At 42.3% G+C, this 26352-nt stretch overlaps 2 protein-coding genes across 2 annotated transcripts; one reads left to right on the forward strand and one right to left on the reverse strand.

Annotated features, from left to right (window-relative positions):
• Positions 1–888: 888 nt before the first annotated feature.
• Positions 889–4411, reverse strand: mesd.S (mesoderm development LRP chaperone S homeolog). Its single transcript, XM_018255339.2, has 3 exons — positions 4179–4411; positions 2978–3210; positions 889–1959 (listed from the first exon to the last, which is right to left on the reverse strand). The coding sequence occupies exons 1-3, from the start codon at positions 4326–4328 to the stop codon at positions 1701–1703; spliced, it is 642 nt and encodes a 213-aa protein (XP_018110828.1). The 5' UTR covers positions 4329–4411; the 3' UTR covers positions 889–1700.
• A 4716-nt stretch (positions 4412–9127) lies between these two features.
• On the forward strand, positions 9128–14957 carry tlnrd1.S (talin rod domain containing 1 S homeolog). The gene has a single exon (XM_018255340.2). It carries the CDS (start codon positions 9745–9747, stop codon positions 10804–10806), a length of 1062 nt encoding a protein of 353 aa, XP_018110829.1. The 5' UTR covers positions 9128–9744; the 3' UTR covers positions 10807–14957.
• The last annotated feature ends 11395 nt before the right edge of the window (positions 14958–26352 follow it).

The following is a 26352-nucleotide window of genomic DNA, read 5'->3' on the forward strand; positions in this document are numbered from 1 at the left end:
TGGGCGAATTTTTGCACCTTGTTTCGCCGCGGAAATGATGGCCATAGGCTTGTATGGCGATGTGCATCAACTTAAAGGGGTTGTTCACCTTAAAATTCACTTTTAGTATGATGTGATATTTTAAAACAATCTACAATTGGATTTAATATTTATTTGTTTGCAATTTCAGCAATCTGGTTGCTAGGATTTACCCTAACAACCATGGATTGATTTGAACAAGAAACTGGATTATGAATAGGAGAGTAATAAATAATAGCAATAACCATAGATGTGTAGCCTTACAGAACATTTGTTTTTAGATTGGGTCAGTGACTGACCCAAGATTCAGAAGGGAAATATTTTTTTTTTTTTAAAAATGAAGGCCAATTGAAAACTTGCCTAGAAGTATGATACTATAATATATTAAATGTTAACTTAACAGTGAACCGCCAATTTAACTTTGTATTGGTGACAATTCACTTTACAGTGGTTACAGTTACATCTTTTCTCCAGGTGAAATTTCTCTAGTGAATATTTGATTTTTGGTTTACAAAGAGCACAAGAAACGTTTTTCTAAGGTTCAGGCTGGTGAATTGATATTATAAAGAGACAGCAACCGCTTACTTGCATCTTATTATCTACAGCACCTACTCCATGCTAATTTCTCCACATGCATCACTTATTTCTAGAGAAAATTCTCTAAACAATTTCCCCTCTACTTGTATGGGGAAAATACTCATGGTTGGGATTTTAAAGGACATCACCCACTCCAGGAGATGTACTATGTACTATATCTACCCCACACCCCCTTCTTTCTGCCCCTTACCCTTCTCCTGTTCCCTCTAATGTTGTGTTGTGAATAATAGCAGTGAGTAAAAAGTGAATAAAGCTCAAAATCCTTATATAATATTATTATTATATTAATATTGATAGCTTTTATTTCCATACACAAATCTATCTGTAACCATGTTGTAACTGAAATAGGCCTTGTATTAAGAAAAAATGAATACACTTAAGCTTACCTGTGTAAAAAATACTGTATTGAAAAAAGTTATGGGAAACCGGGCAACACAACGTGACAGATCACTAATACCTTCCAAATTTCGTACCAGTGGCAAAAGCGTTTCAAAAGGGACAACATCATCATCAAAATACAAATTGTATATTTCGCTTGCAACCTCCATCATGCACAGCCTTTTCCAGAAAGATCATAAGCAAAATAATTTATAGAATTGTTAAAGACAAGATTTCATGAGAACTGGATCTTTGTCTGCATTAATGAACATAGATTGTTAAAATAGCATACAATGTGACAGTTATATCTATTAAGTAAATAATACTCTGAAAAAGCCAACTAACTTGCTGGCTAAGGAACCAGGTTTTTCATTTACTCAGTAAATCATTCAACATCCATTTGTCTGCCCTTTGTGCCTTGTTTTAGTGGGAACACTGCCTGGTAGGTGCCCAGTGACTATACACTTTCTAGCGGAGGGCTCATTCACAGTGGCCTCTCTATAGCAACTCATTTGCACCAAAGTCTAATATCACATGTTGTATTTATTGGCAAAGCAAGATGCTTACTGGCCAAGTTATGCCCTACACAAATGAAAGAGATAGCAAGGTGTTCCCAACAAGGACTAGAATTATCTCCAATAACAGGACGGGAATCTTGGGAAGTATAAAACCTGAAGTCCAATCAAAACGCGGTGATCCAGGGGTCATCATAAATCCTCCTTTGGTGAGGAAGCTCGGTTACTTTCTGTGGATGACTTTGCCTTTTTCTTTTCTCCATTTTTCTTTTTCTGTGGTTTGCTCTGATTGGTGGATGTTGAACTACCATCTCCTCCTTTGCCAGGGTACACTTGTCCTTCCACAGTCACATCAGCACAGCGTTCCTGTTTTACAAGGAAGTCCTTAACCTCCCAAGCGAAACTTCCATCACGGAGCATGAAAATCGCACGGTTGGAGCCAACAATGAATCTAGAGGGGGACAGACAATGGAGAGTATGAGATCAGATCTAGATAAAGAAGAATAGAAAGATGAAAAATGTATTCAGTGGCGGCTGAATAACAACTTTTGCCCCTCGTTGCTTCACATTAAAAAACATAACTAATTCTAAGACAAATTGCAAATGGTCTTCACCAATTATTAACTATTATTCAATTATATTTTGTATCCATGAAACTGCAGCCTCAGTTAATCTGTTTACATTTCTGGGGGTTAGTGACCCTGACAGCGTTGTCAGCCTTTTACTTGTTTAAGCCTGTATGTTCAAGAGCCAATAGAATCCTGCTATCAACAATGGCCTATACCTCAGAACAGACATCCCCCTACAATGAGACACAACCCACCCCCCAAGGGCTTTAGGTTAGAGGTTTTGTTTCTGCTTAATAATTAAAATACCCCATTAATAACCCTCTGCCAACAACAACACTTGCAGGAAATCTATAGGATGCCCATGATGTAGGGAGTTATTTTTGCTGATGAAGAGAGGTTTTAAAGTAGTGGTTATAGAATGGCCAATTCAAAGCAACTTTGCAATTGGTTTTAATTATTTATTTTTTATAGGTTTATAGTCATTTGCCTTTTTCTTCCGACTCTTTGCAGCTTTCAAATGGGCGTCGCTGACCCCTTCTAAAAAGTAAATGCTCTGTAAGGCTACAAATGTATCATTACTCATTTGAGGCTCACTCTATTGAGGTCCACTCCTATTCATATTCCAGTCTCTTATTCAAAGCAAAGCATGGTTGTTAGGCTAAATTGGACCCTAGCAACCAGACTGCTGAAATTGCAAACTGGAAAGCTGCTGAATAAAAAGCTAAATAACTCGAAAAAAACACAAATAATAAAAAATGAAAACCACTTGCAAATTGTCACATCATATTAAAAGTTCTCTCAAAGGTGAACAACCCCTTTAACAAATGAAACAAATCCCATGGGCACATCTTCATTGTGCTACTTTAGGGTATCTGCAAATACCTAAATAGTAAACGCTACCTCTGGATATCGTAGTTGGCATTAAACAGGCTGCCCTGCCACAGACTGGTGATCTCCTCGGTTTCCTTTTCTGTTGGGTCTCCAGACACTGTAGCAAAGATCATCAGGGTTTTGCCTTTCTTGGTCATTTGTAAGACACTCTCTGGGTTATTTGGATCAATCTTTGAGAAATCCACTGGGGCCGGAGGTCTTTTGTGCTCAGGCATGTCCCCCTCCTCAATATCGTCATCTTCCTACAGGCAAACATTAATGACTGTCATTTAATAGAAAAGTTAATCTTTAATTCTTTTTTAATGCACAGAAACGGTTTTAATTAAACAAAAATTGTAACTAACTTATTCAAGTTACATGTATATGTAATTGAAAGCAATGCCAGTCTAGTGGTTTATATTCTCTGCACCACTGGTTCTGACTCTTGAAGCAATGTAGCAGAACATATTTTATTATACATCAATTGGGAGTCCACATCTGATTTACATTTGATTATGCCTAAGGGACTCGCCCCAGTTCTCAGGCGATCACATATAAAAAAGTCCTTTATCCAAAGATAGCTGTCCCAAGGCTTTTGTTTTCATAAAAATATTGTTTTATTAAATTAGCATTAAAAATCAATTACAAACAACCCCACCAGGCCCACCTTACGCGTTTCGCACCCTCCGGCGCTTAGTCATAGGTGTATCAAGATACACCTATGACTAAGCGGGTTGCGCTCTTCTCCTGCTCTTCCCGCCTGCGTCCTAGTACTGCCAGCTTCCAGTGCCGGAATTTATAGACTTCTGCCCCTTTTGTGTAGTCACTGTGGGGCAGGTTGGGGCTATAAATAAAGGGGAACAGGGGGCCCGGGTTAGATGCGGGTCGAGAAATTCTCAACCCGCACATCACTAGTGAGAAAGTAATTCTTTCATTTTGTTACTATTGAAACAATGTTGCAAACGTCTTCTTTCCCCACCAAATCTGTTAATCAGCTGTTGGTTTTTGAGTTGTCGTTCCTTTTAATTAATGAATTTTGGAAAGCTGCATGAAATTTCACTTTGTTGGTGTTACTTGCAATTGAAAGTGCTGCAGGTCCTTTAGCAGGTTCTTGCTAATGAGAAGTGTTGATAAGTGGATAAAGTAAAGCCACTATACAAATATCATCAGTGCTAATATAATAATACTGCCTGCAAGCACACCCCACACGTGATCCCGTTACACAGCTCACCTCCCACTGCTCCAGCAGCCTGGCCATGTCCGCATCATTGTAATCACGAATATCTTTCTTCTTCTTCTTCGTTTTCTCTGCAGCCGCCGAAAGGCCGACAAGCACTGCAATGCACAGCAGAAATATCACTCGGAAGCCCATAGCTGCCATCTTCGTCCACCTTCCGCTTCTAGCAAAGCTTCAGGACTAAGGGGCGTGGCTCAGGCACGCTTCTCTCACTCCATTGGTCGCTTTCAAAACGTAGACGAAGCAATATGAACGCGGCATCTATTGGTTTGTCGGATTAATGACGCTCGGAAAACAACCGCGCCCATTTTTATTTTGGGCAAAGTCTATACACTTTAGATAGGACTAGTTGGTCAGTTTTTGAGTTCCCAAAAGTCAGTTATTTGATTTTTACGTTGTATTGAAACTCAAGTAATGTGTTTTTCTTTTTAAAAGGACAAAATATTGATGGCAATAAATGGGTCTGCCACACTTACATACCTCCCAACTGTCCCTTTTTCAGAGGGACAGTCCCTCTTTTGACAGCTCAACCTGAGGTCCCTCATTTGTACTGGAAAGTCCCTCTTTTCTCTGCACTGAACAGCCAGAAAAAGAAACAAAGTTTCTAACTTAATTGGCTTTTGGCAGAGAGGCCAGTACAGCTAACAGGTGCAACTAAGATACTTTGTAACAATTTTGAGATAAGAAAATAAGTAATTTTAACAGTTTAGATAAGGAGAAATATTTTCAATTTTTTATAATGAACATGGTAATTACAGGGTGTGGCCACAAAAATGGGTGTGGTCAAAAAAATTACTGCACTACATGCAGAAAACATTTTTGTCCCTCTTTTTACTTCCAAAATGTTGGGAGGTATGTTTATATATATATATAATACACAAAAGCTATGAATATCTTGTAAATTATATCCTTATAAAAGGTGAGTTCTGATGTCATCAGTTAGAAACGGTGAGTTCTGATGTCATTTCTGTCACATGACTCACTGAAACGTGTGTATTATAATAAATAAAGTACCCCCAGTTGTAAAATATGAGGATATTAGAAGTTACCTCGGAGTTCCATGACCTGTATAAGGCCTTTGACCTCGTGTTTTTATATGGTCATGAAACTCCTCGGTAACTTATAATATCCTTATAATTTACAAGAGGGGGTACTTTATTCACTATAAATCTATTTAAAATAAAGTGTGTGAATTGTCAGTAGTGTTTATTTTAGAGTTAGCGTCTGCTTACTACCTCACCTCTTAAATATGTGTTTCTGCATGCTAGGGATTAGGGTTGCACTTACCACCTGGCTTAGATGGTAAAATACCAGCCAAGGCTGGGGCCAGTATTACTAATTTATTTGCCAGTTAGGGTTGCCATCTGGCCAGTATTTAACCGGCCTGACTGGTAAAATGATACTTGACCCCAATGTTATTAACGGGGAAAAATCTAAATATATAGGAAGGCTGGTATTTTTTTCCAAAAAAGGTGGCAACCAGTTAATTTGTAATACAATTTCATGCTGCCCCATCCTCCCTCATTCCTGTTTAAATTTACTTTTGTTCAGAAACCAACTCTGGCATTATACCTCCCAACATTCGATATACAGAAAGAGGGACAAAAAGTTGTGCTGCTCTTAGCTCGGCGAATTTTTTCGACCGTGTCTACTCTATGGCCACACCCCTTAATTGCCAAGTCCATTTTAAAAAATTTGGCAGGTTATGAAAGTTTGAACTTGAAATTTTAGTGTAATGTTTTATGTGTTATAACAGTTTTGCTAATGAGGTGAAATTGCCCTTTAAGCTGTGAATCTGTTTCCCCAAGACACTTGCTTATCTTAAATAGTTACAATTGTATTTTTGCTCATCTTAGGTTGTTACAAATGTATCTAAGTGCAGGTGTTTAGTGTTCTGGGCTCTGCCAAAAAGGCCTTTATTTTAATTACATTTCAGAAACATTGTATCTCTTTCTGGTGTCAGTGCAGGAGATCAAAGAGAAACTCGGGATATTTCAGTAAGAAACCCAGGAATGCGGGCTGAGCTGTCAAAATCAAAATTTACAGGCAATAAATTTGCACGTAAATATTAAAAATTGCCTGTTGTTCTGCCCCCAACTCCTGCTTCCAAGCCAGCCCTCTCCACTTCTGCCCCCTTCTTGCTCGCCATACTCCATATTTCTGCTCTACTGGCCTGGAGCGTCTGACAATGCCACTCATATTATTGCCCTTTTTGTGTCATAACCCCACAAACTCCCCTAGGTGGCTCATATGCCCTTCTGCTTCCACACTACCACCTGCTCGCACCCCCCTCCTGGCACCACCTCCCTGCCTGCACCCCTACTCTCTCACCTACTACTCACTCCTTGCCTCCCTAGCTCTGGGCCTTTGAGACTTGTATGCACTGGACAATCTAAAAACTGTAATCCAAAAAGTGCCTTGCTAACTAGCCTTTACATGGTGCCAGTTTTAGGCTAATGACAAACGTGGGATTTTGACTACCACTGTACCCATTGAAAACAATCTGAAAACAAAGACAGTCTGATGCCCTTGTCTGCTTCCCATTTGGATAACATCATGAACTGGTGCCCCATGCAGATTATACATTGAGGTGCAGTGGGTACACACTCCTTAATCGGTTAGAGGTAGTGCCACTTATACTGTCCCCATTTTAAAATGACACACCCTTTTCAGCAAATAACAGTGGCCCAGTATTCAATGGTGAATAAGCCCCAGCTCACAAAGACACAGTCAATCAGTATAGATAGCCTGGTGTCTCCCAGTACAGAATGGTACTGTGAAACTCAGCATGTCATTTTACTGTGGACCAGAGCCGGGACAAGCTGGCTAGGCACCCTAGCTGGCCAACTTGCCCCTCCCTCCAGGTTTAAACAAGCATCTGCACTCATTGGTGACATCATGGTGGGAAAACGTGCACATGGAAAAATGAGATAAGCCCTTAAGTTTTGCTCATGTCTCTAACAATACATAAAAGTGAAACCTTGCCGGATTGACAATCTTTTCACAAAGGTCCGGCTGCTGATACACGATTTCCTTTTTCCACATGTGCAGCTCTGCTGGTGTCTGTTAGGGATACTGTCATGGGAACAAAATGTTTTTTTTCCAAAACGCATCAGTTAATAGTGCTGCTCCAGCAGAATTCTGCACTGAAATCCATTTCTCAAAAGAGCAAACAGATTTTTTTATATTTAATTTTGAAATCTGACATGGGGCTATACATATTGTCAGTTTCCCAGCTGCCCCCAGTCATGTGACTTGTGCTCTGATAAACTTCAGCCACTGTTTACTCAGGCCTGGATTTGTGGAAAGGCCACCAAGGCCTGGGCCTTGGGCAGCAGGATGTTAGGGGGCTGTATGCTGCCCAAACACACCCACATTGGTTCAAAAACACAGGGGATACGCTGGAGATACAATAATTTTAAAATAAATTTATTGTGTGCAAACCCCCATTGCTCCGGTCCAATGATGAAAATTTGCATGATAAAGGGGAGGGGACAGAGGCGATGAATGCCAGTGGGCCTAGGGGCACCCGTTTTGTAAATCCGGCCCTGTGTTTGCTGCTGTACTGCAAGCAGAAGTGATATCACCCCCCAGCAGCTCCAACAGAACAGCTCCCAAACACAAGTTAATAGCTTCCTGGTAGATACAAGAACACCACTCAATAGTAAAATCCAGGTCCTGGATAAAAATCATGACAGAATCTCTTTGACACCGCTGGGATGTTGAGCCCAACCCAAATGTAAGTTTATTTTATATCAAATAGTAAAAACGTACACCCTTCGAGCACATGCACCATCTAAGACAACAGTGGTGTTTATACTGGACCCACTGTGCTGGTCAGGAGGAGGGGCTGGAGTATTGTTGCCACAACATTTCTGATGGAGGCTATGCATGCATACAGAAAGATTATTCCTGTGGTTATGAACATGCACAAATGGGTGGATCAGCCACGTTCCACAGTTCTGTTCATTCAGGCCAACAGCCCTAACCAACTGACCTGCAGGAAGTGTAGAGAAGCTGTGAGTTATGTTTGGTGCATCTGCAGATACACCAAATTGTCTGGAATATGTTCAGGCTGCATGATGGCCTAAAGAAACCCCATTCCTGATATTCCATTCATGCCCAGATGCTTGGACAGTACAGCTGATATTGGCCCCTGCACCACTATAAACCAGGGCAAATATCAGCTCCAGAACTAAGGGTAGGCATATGCCTTGGGCTGCATTGGAGGGAGAGTGAGTTAGCAGACAGGGACAGTGGGGAGTGAGCTGCAGGGGTGTGTGCAGATTGCGGTTGTTTTTTTATTATTTGTGCTTTTTGAGTTATTTAGCTTTTTATTTAGCAGCTGTCCAGTTTTCAATGTTAGCAATCTGGGGCTTGGGTCCAAATGATTGGAGAGACTGGAATATGAATGGGAAGAATAGTAATATGAGTAATAAAAGTAGCAGTAACAAATCATTTTTAGCCTTACAGCTAAAAACTGGAAAGAGTCAGAAGGCAAATAATTAAAAATAATAAATAAATAATGAAGACCAATTGAAACGTTGCTTATAATTGGCCAATTTATTACATACTACAAGTTAACTCAAAGGTGAACCACCCCCTTTAACTATGTTGTAGAGTAGAGAACTGCAGGCTTCAAGCAGGGCTGGAACTAGGGGTCGGTAGAAGAGGCACGTGCCTACGGCCCAAAGCTTGAGGGATGCCAGGCAAGTAGCTCACATGCAGCCTACCCATAGTCCGGCAGTTGTTACCTCAGTGTAATATGGGTGCGCTCTCTGAAGTCAAAGCGCTTTGCGCACTCGGTTGCGCGCGGTTACGCACGTGCGTCCTCGGTTGCGCACGTTTACGCACGCGCGTCCCTGGTTACGCACGGGTACGCACGCGCGTCCCTGGTTACGCACGGTTACGCAGCACGCGCGTACTTGGTTGCGCACTGCTGCATTGGGGTCCGAAGTGGACGGCTGGCCCGAAGCACTGGGCAATGGTGTGGACATGGTGTAAGTAAGGGGAGCATAACACCAAGGAGGTGGGATGAGTACTTTCCTTAAGGTTTTTTTTAAATGATATTCTGTGCCGTCTAATAACTTTAAATGATCCCACTGGGGACGTAGAAAGTGACAGCAGAGGTTTCCCATCGCGTAGATGAATCTGGAGAATTTCGCTGATCTCCGCGCATTACATACTTTGACCACTAGATGCCGCTGTCGCCAGTCTTGCGCCCCGGCCGTTACGTAAGGCGTCGCTGCGCTCCCAGCCTCTGTCCTGCGGGTATGGCAGCCTTGTGGGTGACGTCATCGTCCGGGCGCAGGGCGGCGCCGTCCCACGTTCCTTATCCGGCCCGGGAGAGGCAGCGGCTGGGTGGGTCGATTCAGTGCCGCTTTGTCGGTGGCAGAAGTCCCTTCCTGGGCCCTAGGAGGCTGCTCGTGTGCGGAGAGCGGAGCAGAAGGCAAGCACTGTGCTCGGGCAGCGCCCGTGACTCTCCATGGGATGATGCGGCTGGGAAGCCCCCGGGATATCGCTCCCACTGGCCGAGGCATGAGCTTCTTCCCCGGGAGAGATGGCTAGCGGCGGCTCCGGCTCAGCCCGGTCCTCTCTTCCTTCCGGAGCAGCGTCCCAGCCGCGCAAGAAACTGCTGACCATCTGCGAGCGGTGTAAGAACAAGATGCAGCTGGTGGCCGACCTTCTTCTTCTGTCCAGCGAGCCGCGGCCTGTCAGCCCGGAGAGTTCGCTTCAGTTCGGAGAGGCGTTCGAGAAGTGCCGGGACACGGTGATCGCCCGCACCAAAGGCCTGTCCATCCTCACTCACGATGTGCAGAGTCAGCTGAACATGGGCCGCTTGGCTGAGGTGGGAGACACGGTGCAGGAGATGGGCGACTTGGTGGTGTCTCTGATCGAGCTGTCGGCGCACGCCGCTTATCTGGCTGCCGTGGAGGTTCCCGGCTCTCAGGCCGCTCAGGCCGGGCTTGTGGACCGATACAAAGTGACCCGGTGTCGGCACGAAGTGGAGCAGAGCTGTGCCACCCTGCGGAGCGTGCCCTTGTCTGAACTGACCCCGCAGCTGCTGCTCGAAGTCTCCCAGAACCTGTCCATGAACCTGAAGACTCTGACGGACGCCAGCGTAGCGGCCAGCGACAAGTCCCGCGACAAGTTCGCCAGGGAGCAGTTCAAGCTGGGGGTGAAGTGTATGAGCACCAGCGCCTCCGCGCTCCTCGCCTGCGTCAGGGAAGTGAAGTCGTCCCCCAGCGAACTGTCGCGCAACCGCTGCGCTCTCTTCAGCGGGCCCCTGGTGCAGGCCGTGCACGCGCTGGTGGGTTTCGCCACAGAACCGCAGTTCCTCGGGAGAGCCGCCATTCTGAACCCAGAGGGCAAAGCTGTGCAGACGGCCGTACTAGGAGGTGCCATGAGCGTGGTGTCTGCCTGCGTCCTCCTCACCCAGTGCCTCAGGGATATAACGCAGCTCTCTGACAGCAGCAGCAAGATGACCGACTACAAGGACAGGCTGAGGAGCTCGGCCTGCGCGGTCTCTGATGGCTGCAATCTGCTCTCTCAGGCGCTGAGGGAAAGGTCCTCGCCCAGGACTCTGCCGCCGGTCAACACCAATTCTGTGAAATCTCTTTAGACTGGGGCTGCCCCTTCCCTGGACCTTACCAAAGAATAAGGGGGTGTAGTCGACAGCGGGGCAGTGCTAACTAACATGGGTAGAGAGTGCTGTAAGGCCCATATTATTGCCATCAGGAGGGCAGCAATTACAGTAATTGCAATATAGCATTTCCTCTGGTTAACGCCTCACTGCATTCCCACTACATGTCTGTAACCCCCCCAAGGGTTGAGTGGAATGTACCATACTGAATGAAATGTCCATTGCAGGTTTAACTGCAGAGAGTGGTGCTTATAGGCAGTGATGTCCCACACCCAGCCCATCCTCTCCAGATGGTAGAGCCCAGCAGCCCCCCTCCCCAGATGGTAGAGCCCAGCTCCTAGCAGCCACTGTGGGTGAGTGACAGCCGTTGCAGCTGAATATATACAATTCCTCTTACACTATAGACTTGCCTGATATCATCACTTCCATTAGGCTACGGCCAGACAATTGCTGCAGGCTGAGAATCCGCTGCTTCTGTCTGCCTGCATACTACTGGAAGCATTGACTCCTCTTGGTGTAGGCAGATTTCTGAGCAGAAACATTTCATTTCACTCTGAAATCTGCCCTGTCTAAAGAAAGAGAAGGGCAGCTGATTCTCTGCCTGCGGAGAATCCATATCATTTGGCTATAGTGTAACAGTAAAGTGATCAAGAGCTGCTGTTCCCACTATGTGATCAGTTTTTAGAGGGGAGACAGAATGCTGCAACTTCACCTAACCCAAGCTGCCAGTGCAGAGATTACATCCCCAGACCCACTATGGCGTTGTATAGAAATCACATGCACTTTGATTGGATGAAAAGCAGAGTACAACTACATAAGGTGACCGTCTCACCCTGTCTCCAGAGACCCGAGGCAGGGATGTCCAATCACCATCCTCCATCTGTGGTCAAGTACAACTACTCCCTGCATCCTCCAGTAGCAGAAGTGTTTTAAAGAACAGTTCAGTGTAAAAATAAAAGCTGGGTAAATAGGCTGTGCAAAATAAAAAAAAACTAATATAGTTAGTTAGCTGGAGTGACTGGATGTCTAACATAACAGAACACTACTTCCTGCTTTTAAGTTCTCTAACTCTGTTGGTCAGCGACTTTAAGTGGGGCCACATGGGACATAACTGTTCAGTGAGTTTGCAATTGATCCTCAGCATTCAGATTCAAAAGCTTATTCAAACAGTTATGACCCATGTGCCTCTCCTTAAGTCACTGGCTGGTAACAAAGCAGTGGAAATCAAGAGAGCTGCAAAGCAGGAAGTAGTGTTATGTTAGACATCCAGTCACTTCAGCCTTTATATATTACATTTTTGGCTAACTGTAACTATATTAGAAAAATGTTTTATTTTGCACAGCCTGTCTATTTACCCATTTTTTATACGGAACTGTTCCTTTAAAGGATGCTGTGAGTTGTGGTCCAGCTGCTGGGCTGCTGCGGGGGAGCATCTCTACCATGAAGAATTCATGCTGCATATTAGCAGACTTGAAGGTTTTTTTTTTTGTTGTTTTTTTTGTTTGCGTCCTATTCTGATGTGTGTAGTGGTGTTTTGGGGATAAGTGATCTGGTTTTGTTTGGCCCTGATGCATACAGTTGGACCCGGTTAATTTATACAGGATTATGCATAGGCTGTGTGCTTCATTAACATAAGTGGGAGGCAGGCATATGGAGATGACTGGTTTTTTATTTCATTCCCTACAAAATGTGTTACAAACTCCAATACACCCTATTATTTAAATTTGGGTTGTTTTTTAAATCATAGTAATAATTTATACTTGTAAATCATTAAAAGGTTTTGCTAGATGATGATGAGAAGAACCATTCCTGTTTAGTTCATTCTGCCACATTATGGTCTCTATTGGATATGATGTCACGTAGGCCCAAAAAAGCAAAAATCTGTGAAATCACTACCTGTAGGCAGACAGATTAGTGCAGTCAAATTCCCCCACCCGTGCATAGATACAAATTCACAATGAAAGGGTATTCATTTACTGCACACTTTCTTTTATAAATGAGTGGCAGCTGGCATGCTTTAGCTGAGGTTAAACAAGGGATCATTTAGTGATGGTGGGGCATGGTGCATAATGTAAATAACATTTTGCAATCTGCCCAACTGTTAGCACCTTTGCAATAGAGTGCATGCACCTATGCTCCCCATAAATACAGTGTTGTCTGAGTTTGTCTGTGCTGTATTCATGAGGTGAAGATGCATGATAGCCATGTCCCCTTACTTGTGGTCCATTCCGATGTCTGAATTAGGGAGCACCCAAGGGCACAGGAGGAAAAGGGGTGTCCAATGGCAAGAACATGCATCCCTTCCAAACTCATGTGCCCAGTACCTTGCTCTGGATTTTAAAAGGAACAGTAACGCCAAACAAATTTTTGTTTTAAAGTAATGAAAATATAATATACTATTGCCCTGCACTGGTAAACAATGGCGTGTTTGCTTGAGAAACACTACTATAGTTTATATAAACAGGCTACTGTGTCGCCATGGGAGCAGTCATTCAAAGCTGAAAAAAGAGAAAAGTCACAAGGGACACAGTAGATAACATACACTCTGTAGTATAAAGTGGGATTCTTCAGCACTTCTCTATTATCTGTTGTGTATCCTGTGCCTTTCCTCCTTTTTCAGCTGTGAGTGGCTGCCCCCATGGCTAGTGGATAATATGGCCTGCTCGCACACCCTGGCCTTCAAAGGTAGACACCTGGTGCCAGTGTATTCTTGTAATTGCCCCCATGGCTACACAGCAGCTTGTTTATATAAACATTACATTATATTGTGAGTTCTTTAAAATGCATTTTATTTTTTGGTGTTACTGTTACTTTAATCTGGCATAGGTGCGGAGTGCAGCAGGACCCAGGATACTTCAGCTATTAGGTTTGTTGCTAGCTAAAATAAATGCTTTGTTTTGATAAGTCTGCCACTCATGTTATTACATATAGGTAAATAATGTATAGTCTGTCCATATGTATGATTTGGATAATATTTCCCTACCGGCACTAGAAAGAATCCTAGTACAATATGAACTGTCTTAAGTAAGAAAACTTATAGTTGTGGATCAGCAACACTCCCAGATTGGTAGTCTGTGTCTTTAAGGGAATTATAATATTTGACCCTTTTATGTGCCATCCATTGTAGAATCTACAGCAGCAGCTTTAAAGTACTATTGTGCCAACACCATAGATTTTGCAGTTTCACTTTCTTATGTGCAGCAAGATGGGCCCAGTATTTATAAAGGGTTAAAGTAACAGTTAAACTACAATGCTGGTAGATAAAACTTGTTGTTTTTTTTTAACCATTTCATTACACTCACTGAGCAAAGGCAAGGTATAGATATTTTTTTCCCCCTCCTATGAGACAAATTTTTCACAGCCTCATTTAACGCTTTCAGTACCAGAAGAGTTTGTGAGGCTTTGCAGAGCCGTCATTTGAAACTGTTCCGGCACAAGTGGCATTACCAGGGCTTGAAACCCGTGCTGGGCGCGGATTAAAGCCAACGTCTTCCAGAACTTTTCCAGCAGAATGTTGCCGAGTGTGATGTGCAGGAGTTAAAAGGTTACCTCATTTTTTTTGGATGTGTATGGGTTTATTTTAGCTGCTGGATGTAGCTCCCTTTTGATATCCTGCATTGGAAGTGAATGAAGTGTGTTGGAAGTCCACAAGGACAGGCAGGAATTGATTCTTATACCTTTGTATGTACTTTTTTTGTTGCCATGTTTCCTGTACTGCAGGGGCAAATAGCCTAACCATATGGATGGAGTTTTAGTGTTCAGGCCAATGATCTTCAGCCTGGACTGGAGATCCACAGTCTGAAGATCATTGCGTAAGGGTTTTAGGGCTGAATGCCAAGAGATGGATCATAGTTGTTTTATCCTACATTCCAAAAATATAGTTTGACCCTAAACCTTTTAGAAGATGTAGAGTAAAACTATATTGAATGTATCCACTTGTGCAGTCGCAGCAGGATGGCACAGTCAGATAACAGAAAAGTACCCTTTGTGCTGACTTATTGCTGGGAGGTGGGCTGCAGTGAGTGTGTCCTCTAACTGTACACTATCGTTTTTTTCTCTTTTATCGTTGGTTTTTACCATGCATGTACTGGAGTATTTATTTCACCTATTAAAAAGTTATGTTTTACAAATCGTGGACAGTTTATTGATTTGGTCTGCATTGATCACTGGGCATAAATGAAAATATGCATTGCCTTTAAAAGTGTATTGGGGCATCACATGGTGATGCCAGGGAAGGTATATGATCTGCTGTTTACCAGGGGAGGACACTTCATTCTACAAATAGGTTTTTAGGGGCATGATTTCTAAATAATTACCTTTTAATAGACTAGTGCCTATGGAGAGATGTGTTGGCCAGCCTTCAGGTCATCATTGCCCTGCAGCAGCACACACACAACTTCATTTGTGCACCTTCAGCTGACCTCTCAAAAGCTGGTCTCTTCACTGGTTGTATAGAATGTCCAGAGTCCTTCCCTCCGTCTAATGTCAGTTTCGAAATTGGTTAAAGGGGCAATTTGCTTTCTGCTCTTCAAGTCCCTTGTCAGGCCCAGTTTGAAAAGGGGTGGGTTAGGATGAGAGTGGTTCAGAAAACTTCTAACCTAATTTTCACTACCTATAACACCAAATTTTCAGTCTGCATGGCCAGAAAGTATACATTCTTGCTCACTTATTAATATAGGTGATAAATTGTGCCAGTGCAGTTTCCCATAGCAACCAAATTAGTCTAATACAAGTTATGCAGGCAATTGCACAGATTTGGTCACCAAACAAATGGATCTTTGACAAATTTTGCCACCTAAGTGCTGTGCCATAGCAGGCTGATTTGATTATTCAATCAGCATAGCAGCTGACTTGGTCTGGAAGGGATAAATTGGCAACTTAAATCTTCCTGTGTATGGTGAGGGGTAAAGATCCTCGAAAAATACTGGCCGTTATAAGATGCAGACAGATAAGCTGTGGGAAGATTTAAAAAACATGTTGGATTAAAGACTGCATCTTTTCATTGATACAGTCCTCAATCCAACTGTTCGTATTCTGCTTGCTGTGATCTGATCATGGGGCCCTAGGGCCCACAATCGGATCAGCCTGATCTCGCCCTTCTCAAGGTGGGCATATTGGGGAGAGAACACTTGACCATTTGCTTCAGCTCCTGGACAGCTAGAGATGTCCAGATTTTATTTGAGAATTGCTAATGAACTGGCTGAAAAGCTAAGCGCACTTTTGAGGTATATCGTTTACACACACCTGCACAAATGCTGTGACCGTGATTGCTGAAGGTTAGCTAGAGTTTAACCAGGATGTTGCCTATAATTAGAAATAAGCATTCTTTAAATGTTACCATTTTTGTATATAACATGTTGGATAGGATGTGAGTAACAGGTTGCTAGGATGGTGTGTAAGTTTTGTGTATAATTCAGGAAGTGTATAAAGATAGACAGGAACAGCACTTTATAGTTCATCCTTGTCATGCTTTGTGCTATGACTTTTAACAAACCTAAAAACACACAAGATACTTTACAAGAAAATATGAGCATATTTTACAAACCATTCGTGGGTTTTTAATGCAAATATCTTTTTTTTTTTTTTCTCTTTCTACAATTCTATAATATGTTTTCAGGAGCCTCCATAACACAGGAGTTTACGGATGTCGTGTAACTGACCATTTGCAGTAACCTTCACTGAGACATATACATATTCTATTATTGCTCTATTATCACTGAAGGGAGTGGTTCTACCAGATGTTTGTTTAATATAGAAGGGTCTTTCAGAATTTTTTGACCTGTATCCCATCAGTGCTTCTGGTTACCCACAAAGGATATATCTGGAATAATTACTGACCATAAAAAAATGTTACTAAAGATGTAATGGAGCTCACAGTGAACTGCTTGTATGGAAGGCTTTTCAGAGTTCGGCCAAATCCCCGAATCCAGGGGTACAGATTCTGCAGAATTGTGAACCAAATCTTAGAAAAAGCAGGTGCATCAGCAGAAATACCCAATGCACAAGCTGATTTTTCTTTTTAGTTATAAAGGGTTTGTATTAGGGTCAACCAAATCCTATTCAAAATAGCTTGGGTTCAGCTGAATCCCAAACCAAATCTGGGTAAGAATGCGTGAAAACAATGGATAGTGAGAGGGGCAAAGGTAAACGAGAGAAATCCAGGCATAAATGAAAAAATTGGATTTTAAAATGAAATTGATTAGATGTGAAATTGAAGGGGTGGTATGAGAGCAAACACACGAGAGAAGCTAAAAAAAAGGCAGGAGCAATGAAGAAGTTTTGGAGAGAATGTAAGTCTTAAGTATACATGGCTATTCAATAACTGTTATGCAGCAACTGCTGCTGCGCATAGGTGTGATGTTCCAAAAGTTCTATGTACCCTTGCGTTCAGGCCAGAGCCAGTTACTCTGCCTTTTCTATGCTCCCTGTGTGTGCCATACTCTGCGCTCCCTATGTGTGCCATACTCTGCCTGCCGTACCCTGTGGGACGCGAGCCTTGTAGGGTTTAGCATTTAAAAAATTGTTGTTAGGGGGTCCTAAGGTTTTTAATCATATGCAGTGGAAGTGCTGTGTTATCTACAGGGGGGAGGTGGCATATGGATTTAAGGGTATGTTTATGGTATGACTTTTTCACAGTGATGAGTGATATCCCTCCAGTGAGCACCAACCATTTGGTTTTTTTGGTGTGCTACCACCAGGTCTGGACTGAGATTCAAAATAGGCCCTGGCATTTCAGGTACCCAGAGGCCCAAACATCCCCACCAGCCCACAAAATACTGACTTTCTATGGCACCTTATAGCAGCCCCTCTGTCATTTGCCAGAACCCACAGATTGCCAGTCTGGGCCTGGCTACCACCATTAATGTAGACATGGTCTTAAGAGTTCTTGTTATAACATGGGTGTGATTTAAAAGGGGCGTAGGCAACACAGGCTTCCATTATGGGCCCTACATCACGCAGGTCAGAAAAATTCTGGCCCTTGGTACCACAGAAGTTGGAAAGCACTGGTCTAACTAATGGCAGAAAGGCACAAAGGGTTGTGGAGGAATCACTGATGAGGTGTTGGATGAGATAACGATAAGTAATGTAAGGGCAAAATGCTGACCTCTCAACTGTCCTATTTTCTGCAGGACAGTCCAGATTTTGAGAGCTCAGCAGCATTCTCAAGTTTTTTACTGAAATGTCCAGAGTTCCTCTTTGATCTTCTGCATTAACGCCATAAAAAGATACAAAGTTTCTGATACTTAATTAAAATGAGAGGCTTTTTGCCAGAGAGCCCAGAACACTACACACCTCCTTTTAGATACATTTGTAAAAATTTAGGATCAGCAAAGATACAATGTAACATTTTAAGATAAACGGTCTCTTTGGGAAACTGAGACTCACAGGTTGTTCACCTTCCAAACATTTTTTTTCAGTTGAGTTGTTTTTAGATTGTTCTCCAGAAAGACTTTTTTTTTCAATTACTTTTTTTTCCCACAGTTTTCCAAAATCTAAGTTTAACCCAAAATCTAAGTTTAATCTAAGTTTTAAATCTGTTTAACCTGGGGATTCTGCAAAGCAGGGAACGAGATAAGAAATGTATCAACAAAATGTATCACTTTAGATCAGTTTACAGGGTCGCGACCCCCATTCCCAGAACTGTTAGGAGGTATGAAAAAGTACCACATTCTTCTAGAATTTAGCTTGAGCTGTGATTCTGCCTATAAAGGGAATCTGTTTTGACCTTTTGTTAATTTTTACCCTTCCTGTACACATGGTCATGCCAAAAATGTAAACTCAAAACAGGAAACCTATAGCTGTGGCTATCAGAAGACCTTTCCTTCAAAGTCTTAATGTAATATGTTCAAGGAAGGCATCACCTGTTTCCTGTATGTAAAGCACATGTTGCCCATCCCTGCCCTTCAGAATTTGTCTTCCTGCAGAAGTGTGAGGGTTTTCAAGACAAACCTGGTAAAGCATTAGCTACTTGATGGTAGATATCTGTTTTGCTCTAGACGCTGCATTTGAATTTGCCCAAGCCATGGAAAGTGTGCTGGGCCAAGGCTACTTCAAACAGGCAAACATATAGGTCTTCAAAGAATGGCTGGATGCAAAAGTCAGCTTAGTTGACCAAAACCGCTTGTAGTGATAGTAATAGATTGGTAGATAGCAGGCAAGATTCCTCCTATCCTCCTTTGTATGATTTCCACCGTGTATGATTTCCCTAGGCTATGAATGGAACAATGGAAAGGCAGCAATGATGAACATAGCCCTATCAAGATATCCGTCTGTTCTGTCCATGGGCTAATTGGTCCTGGTTGGCCTGTTGTATATGGTCACGTAAACTGTAATGTTGGCCATATATGGGTCAATCCTGTATGGAGGCCAGAATATATGGTATGGTCACCTTTATGATATTCAATTCCTTCAGACCAATAATCAGAACAGGCAGTGAATTGAAGCTGTGGCTACTTATCATGTAGTTATCTGCTGACGCTTTGTATATAGATAAAATTGGTGCATCAGTAGATACAATGTTTCAGCATAATAAATGCTATTAACCAGAAGTTCACTTTGGCCTTGTGTTTCTATTATTTGGGATGCACTGCATTAATTAACCAGTATATCAATGTACTAACATATTTCCTTTTGACAAATTGATGTTGTGTTATTTTCATTTGATATCATTATTGAATTTAAATGACTATCATTCTACCCAACTGAACTCACATGTCATCTGGTCATGTACCTGACATCACATCTCACTCACAATACAATTTTGGTGCTACTGCATATAAAGTGCTAGAAATTGGCATCAGTCTTGGAACGGCTGGGAGATAATTCTGTAGGTTGTATGGATGAGATAATAGGCAAAAACATGTACGTGTGCCTAAGGGCAGTTGCAGACAGGGAGATTTGTCGCCTGTGACTATTTATGATTGACTGTGAGTGACAAATCTCCCAAAAATTAAATAATTGAAATCACTGGTGCTATGACCAACATATCGCTATGTCGCCTGAACTTGCCTCTGGAGGAAACTTCTGGAGACTTGGTAAAATTTTGGTCATAGCACTAGCGATTTCAATTATTTGAAATGGAAAGGCGCCCGTAGTCGATCATAAAGTATATCGTTGCGGGAAACAAATCTCCTCGTCTGCCACAGCCTAAAAAAATGCCATATTACAGCTGTGTTTGCAGTAAACTGTGTCTTCCATTAGTTCTGGCTTGTCATTAAAGGCTCCTATCCCACTTCTTTAAATAGACGCTTACATGAAGGACTGGAACTGGAAAGAGTGGAGTAGGGGAGATGCAGACTGAGAGGAGGTAGGGGAGAAGTGAGTGTGTGGGGGGCATTCATGCAGGGTGCCAGACCAAGTAATCTTGCCTTTGGTGCCAATACTACTTGGCACAGATACAGTATGTCCTGTGTCTGCACATCATCAGGCTCTATAGTGGGCTTTCCTTGATATGTTTGCAATCAGACACTGCACAACCCTCCATGGAGTTGTTTCATGGATTCCCACCACTCCCTTCCACTGGACAGTGAATGAATACCCTGCCACACCCTGCCTTCTATTGTTCTGGTCAAATTCAGTACAAAGATTGCAATTTCCCTCTAGTGAGTAACTATTAATATATTGCCTCTTTCTTTATATTTAAGCATAGAAAGTTTGATTTATTGCAGATGATATGACTAGATAATATGGGAAGCATGCAAGGAATTCATGTAACTCCTTCCTTATGAGACTGTGTGTGCCTTTCCATGTAATCCTGTGCTGTTACACCGAGGCTCACATCACCATCCATATTCATAGTTGCACTGTCTAAAGGCAACCTTTCTAAAAGTTAATGTTATACAGAAATCTATTGGCATGGGGCCCATTATAATCTGATTTAAGTCTGGGAGACCAAACGTTTGGAGGAGCCTAATTTGGACCAGAATGTAGGTGGTGTGTAGGTGACTCCATAAAGTGAAGAGTAGCTGCAGCTTCTTTATCTGTTGATTAAGTTAACATGCATTCTCCAAAAATTAAATCTATATACTCACCCCTGACTCCACAGTGAAATGTCAGAGAGAGGACTTCAAAAAATTAGATGTGCTGCCATCCCTGCAGAACTCCTTAGGGTGTGATACAATTCAAAATGAAAAAAGAAAATATGCAGCACTCCTTTTCAAAAGTAAAACGGTCATTTATTGATTCATTAAAAGCACTAATGGCTACTGTAGGATAATTGCGTTTCGGGAACACCCCTTAATCATAGTCTGCTTATGCATTCTCTGACATGAGGGATCCAAAGGCGAAATTTTCAAACATGTCCGTTCAGCTGCAATCCAATAGAATATGGCCAATTTGAATGTCAGTATTTAACTTACAAGGAAAGTACATATGTTTTATATGTGTTGTGCCACTTACATAAGGAAGGAACAGTACATGGGGTAAAAATAGGTGTCCTCACACCCTCTAAAACAGTGATCCCCAACCAGTGGTCCCCAACCAGTTTGTTCCTCACCAACTCCTTGGATGTTGCTCCCAGTGACCTCAAAGCAAGTCCTTATTTTATGAATTCCTGGTTTAGAGGCAAGTTTTGGTTGCATAAAACCAACTGTACTTAAAATAGTTGCCTGTGGGCTGCCAGTAGTCAATCGCAGCCCATAATTGGCACCCCAGGAGCTTATTGCATGCTTGTGTTGCTCCCCATTGATCCCCAGATCAATGTGGCTCTTGGGTAAAAAAGCATTGGGGATCCTTACTCTAAAGGAATTTTGTCATGAACATTTTTTATATAACTCCTATTAATAGCTCTCCTCCAGCAGAATCCTGTACTAAAATTTATTTTTCAAAAGAGCAAACTGGCGTTTTCGCAGCAAATTTGCTAATTTATTCACCGCTGGCAAAACGCGGATATTTGCACCTGGTGAATAAATTCTCCAATCACTAGCCATATTGCCTCCTATTCACTTAAGGCACACGTGGAGATTAGTTGCCCATGGGAAATCTGTTTTACCTGCAAGTGAGACATCTCCCAAAAATAACTTTGTTTTGATGTCAGTGGGAATCTCTGACACTAAGGACAAGGGCACATGAAACGTTAGCTCTGCTTCTCTCAGCCTGTGTTCTTTCTGTAGGTGGAGATTCATTCTCTGAAAAGTACAGCTTCTGAGTGACGGTATGTGGAGCAGAGCCCGAAAATACCTGCTTTGTGTAGTCATGATGAATAGCATTCATTCTACTGTTTGCATTTAAACCACTGCTGAAACCTAGCATGAGTGGGACCCATAAACCAGACATCTGTTCAAATTCAAAAGCGAAAATAAAGTGCAAGGTCAACTTTAATTTCTAGTTTAAAAAAAGAGTGGGGGGGGGCTTTAAGAATGGCCCAGTGCTTTCCTAGTAGTAATGTAATGTCCAAGAGTTTCTCAGGCACTTTCTTTGATTAAAGGAGAAGTAAAAACAAAAAGTTAAAAAGAACCTACCCTAGATAGACCCCCTCCCTCACCCCCCCCCAGCCTAAGTGTTACCCCGGGCAAATGCCCCGAAGTCTTTACTTACCCCTCCATGCAGATTCTGTCCAGCGGAGTTCACGGGCGCCATCTTATTCTCTTTGGTAATCTTCAGAATGAGACCGGCATAGCGGCGCATGTTGCACAGTTGGAGCAATTTTCTGTGTGCATGCGCCGCAACTCGTGAAAATTGATGAATCGCCGGTCTCATTCCGGAGATTACCGAAGTGGCTGAAGATGGCATCTGTGAACTTATACCTATACCCATACAGTAGAGACATTACAATTAGTAAGGGATACCTATACCCATACAATAGAGATGTGGCAGTTAGTAAGGGATACTTCTACCCATACAATAGAGATGTGGCAGTTAGTAAGGGATACTTATACCCATACAGTAGAGATGTTACAGTTAGTAATCGATAGCTATACCCATATAATAGAGACATTACAATTAGTAAGGGATTCTTATACCCACACAATAGAGATGTGGCAGTTAGTAAGGGATACCTATACTCACACAGTAGAGACGTTACTGTTAGTAAGGGATACCTATATCCACACAGTAGAGACGTTACAGTTAGTAAGGGATACCTATACCCATACAGATGTTACAGTTAGTAAGGGATACCTATACACATACAGTAGAGATGTTAAAGTTAGTAAGGGATACCTATACCCATACAGTAGAGATGTTACAGTTAGTAAGGGATACCTATACCCATACAACAGAGATGTGGCAGTTAGTAAGGAATAACTATACCCATACAGTAGGGACTGTAAGTTACCAAGATGGTTTCACTTAAACAACAGTGTGCAGAAGAGAGAAGAGGGACTTGGAAATTCTGGAACTTGGAAACGGTGAAGATCATTTGTTTTTGTTGAGTTGATTTGGTTACTTTCCCCCACATCCTTACGAAGGGATGTCATATCACTATGAGAACAAGATAATACTTATTTTAATAAGCTTTTTTGATGTTTCTGTAGTTCCAGCTGAGCAGCAGGATGTGTGTAAAGGCAAACTCCTTAGCTATCAGCATTCTCTTGGCATGCCTCCAGTTTCATTGCTCTACTGCTCTATGGGCTCCTAACCAAAACAGGGACACAGGACAGGGTGGAGGCATATCCTTGCTGTACAGTAAAGAGAGAGTTGTAGCTATTCTGCATCCTGCAGGGAGATAACACAGATGTGTCCCCCATGGCCAAGCCTGTACCAACAAAAGGCCAGAGATTGATGGGCACATAATACTGTATGTATGGAGAGATCTGTCCGTTAATCAGAGCCTGCCGTATTAAATGTAATCTGGGCCTGTTATAGGGTTAAGTGGGCCCAGTCACAGCACAAAGCCCGGGTCCCCAATTTAAAGGGGAAAATTTTATATAAGCTTCATCATACTGAAAAAATAAAATTATCCAATTTATCGTATAGGGGGCCTTCCTTTCCTAGCAGATGTATTAGAGCTCATTCAAATAACTGATTCCAGTACAAACAAAATCTAACAAAATAACTGCCTTTTGCATAAATTCTGCATGTAGAGAGACAGGATTTCTGGTGATTTTAATAGAGTGAGCTCTAATACAGGCAAAAGGAGCCCCCCCTGTAAGATATATTGGATCTGACTGTCAATGATTATCTGACACCCAACTGCTGCATGTAGACAGAATGAAGAGAATTTTTCATTGATTATATTTAGAAAATATTTTATTTCAATATGCTGAAGCTTAAACTGAATTTTCATTTCCACTATGGTTTCCCTTTAAAAGTAGGTAATTCATATATGAATAATTAGTGGTCCATCAGCAGTTGCTAAACTGCAACTCCCCTTTTCACCGACAGCCTATAGCAGCTGCTGGAGGGTAGACCTTTAAGTTGTACTGTCACTAAAAACTATATAGTAAAAGGTTTCATTTCTGGTGTCGGTATCTCTGGTCCTTGAACATTTTCAATTTCAGTTATTCAGTAGGACAACATCACAGTGTTTTATAAGATATGGTAATAATAATAATAATAATTAAACAAGGGTTCTCTTGTGTCACTTGTGTCAAATGTATTGCTGTGCCGAATAAATAGGGCACAGACCTATTTATTGTAGCAACACCAGAACAACCATATGCCAGTGAATAAACATAAATACCAAGTCAAAGAATATTCAATTTATTATTCTAAAGAGGTTTATGCCTTAGGCCTATGCCAAGCAAGTAGCATCAAACATCACATATGACATGTACAAGGATATACTTGGGCAGAAGGGATTTGTTGGCAGTGCAGTATTGCAGTTCCTTGAAATCTGTGTCACCTTGTTGTTTTCCATGTTAATATAATTTGATTTTATTTGGCTTGGCTGCGGGAGTCGGTACATGCAGAATACCGCACACGTTTCTAGAACTACAGAGACAAAAAGAGGCCTGCCCTGCAGGAAGGGATCTGCTCAGTCTGTTCTAAAATTAGACCCAGGTGGCAGGAGTCCAACACTGACATAATGCAATGTCCTCAGCTCATTCATAAGCTCATTTTATCCCCATTCATTTGCCTCCATACGACACTCAAGTCATATAGGCAGTATGAACAGTGGCGTAATTAGATATTATCGGGCCCCACAGCAAATTATTTTTCAGGCCCCCAAAATATCAAGAGTTTGACCTGTATTACCAATATTTATTGAAATTGCTTATGAATTAGGGCCTCATGGGGCCCTCTATACCCCCTCAGCTCCCCTGGAGCCACTTGCTCTGATCACACAAGTCAAATATGAAGAGCAGTTGGGTGTGGGCCTTATACACAGTTCAACACCAACTTTTCTAGTAGGATTTTCTATTTAAGCCCACGGACACCTGAATGAGTTCTTATCCGATATAAAGAGATAGTCACATTAGTGCAAAGCACAGGGCAAATGGTAGTCAAATTTACCAAGAGGCCCAATTACCAGTGGCCGAACTACCGGGGGAGCAGGGGGTGTGAGCGGGCCAGGGCCCGCACCCCCTCAGGGGCCCCCCGGCAGTCCGCGTGCCGCATATTCCCGGCCAGTTTCCGGGTGTCCTGCGCCAGGGCCCGCCCCCTTCTAGTTACGCTTCTGCAAATTACAGCTAATATCTGCTGGTATATGAGCACTTTTAGGCTAATGTGTAATGTCCTCCACTTGTGAAAATGGTATTCCAATTCTACCCAGGGAGAAAGAAGAGATCAAGAATGTTCTTCAAAGAGTACATATGGAGCAAAATGATCATTGAAATACCAATCTCTGCTTCATAACCTGGCCCCACAATGTCATTGGCCCACCCCAAGATGTCACCACTTTGCCCCCAACAGCACAGCCTCTCCCTAATGATGTCAGCTCCCGTCCCCAGACAAAATATCCTGTATCATTAGCCTAAATGTGAAAGCAAAAAAAAAATCAAACTAAGAACACAAGCAAATATGGATTTTTTTTTCTATGTAGAACTATAGCTTCTTTGAAGAACATAAACATTCTTGACATTGTAGGTCTCTTGGCTGTTACCCATCTCCTTTACCTTTTTCTAGTTTTGGGTATTTTTTTTTTTTTTCTATTTCAAAAATTTTCAAAAAATATTATTAAAAAAAGAAATAGTAGTGTGTTCAGGGCCTCCTTCATTTAGAAGGATATGGGGATTTTGGCTGACAGGTTACTCAGCTTGAGCCAGTGGCTACTAAAGCAAATAAAGTACTGTTTTGCATAAAAAAAAGGGAATTAACTGGAGGAATAAAAACATAATATTGCCTCTCTATAGGTCCCTGGTAATGCCTCACCTTGAGTACAGTGCTGTATCTACAATAAAGGCCTGTATGTAAGTGCACAGCCCATGTGTACCCAATAGATAAACATAAGGGTGTACCAGTATCTTCTGTGATTGACATGAGCAGGACAAATGCACCAACAGAACAGACTCCCATCATGAAAGAGTGTCAGGCTGAGGTCTAGGGCAGCACCATAAAAATACAGTGCACACTAGGCCACCCACACAGGAGGGGACTTCCATTTTTAACAATCCCTCAACTAGGGTTACCAACTTTCCCCCTTTC

Source organism: Xenopus laevis, chromosome 3S, assembly GCF_017654675.1.
Source record: "Xenopus laevis strain J_2021 chromosome 3S, Xenopus_laevis_v10.1, whole genome shotgun sequence".
In the NCBI taxonomy this organism is placed as follows: Eukaryota; Metazoa; Chordata; class Amphibia; order Anura; family Pipidae; genus Xenopus; species Xenopus laevis.

What these genes read in the sequence shown, in the direction of transcription:
- tlnrd1.S (XM_018255340.2), top strand. Translation starts at nt 9,745, where the DNA reads ATGGCTAGCGGCGGCTCCGGCTCAGCCCGGTCCTCTCTTCCTTCCGGA.
- mesd.S (XM_018255339.2), bottom strand. Translation starts at nt 4,328, where the DNA reads ATGGCAGCTATGGGCTTCCGAGTGATATTTCTGCTGTGCATTGCAGTG. An exon ending in GGCTGCTGGAGCAGTGGGAG is followed by an intron (nt 3,211 to 4,178) that starts GTGAGCTGTGTA and finishes GTTTGCCTGTAG; the next exon opens with GAAGATGACGATATTGAGGA. An exon ending in GCCAACTACGATATCCAGAG is followed by an intron (nt 1,960 to 2,977) that starts GTAGCGTTTACT and finishes GTCCCCCTCTAG; the next exon opens with ATTCATTGTTGGCTCCAACC.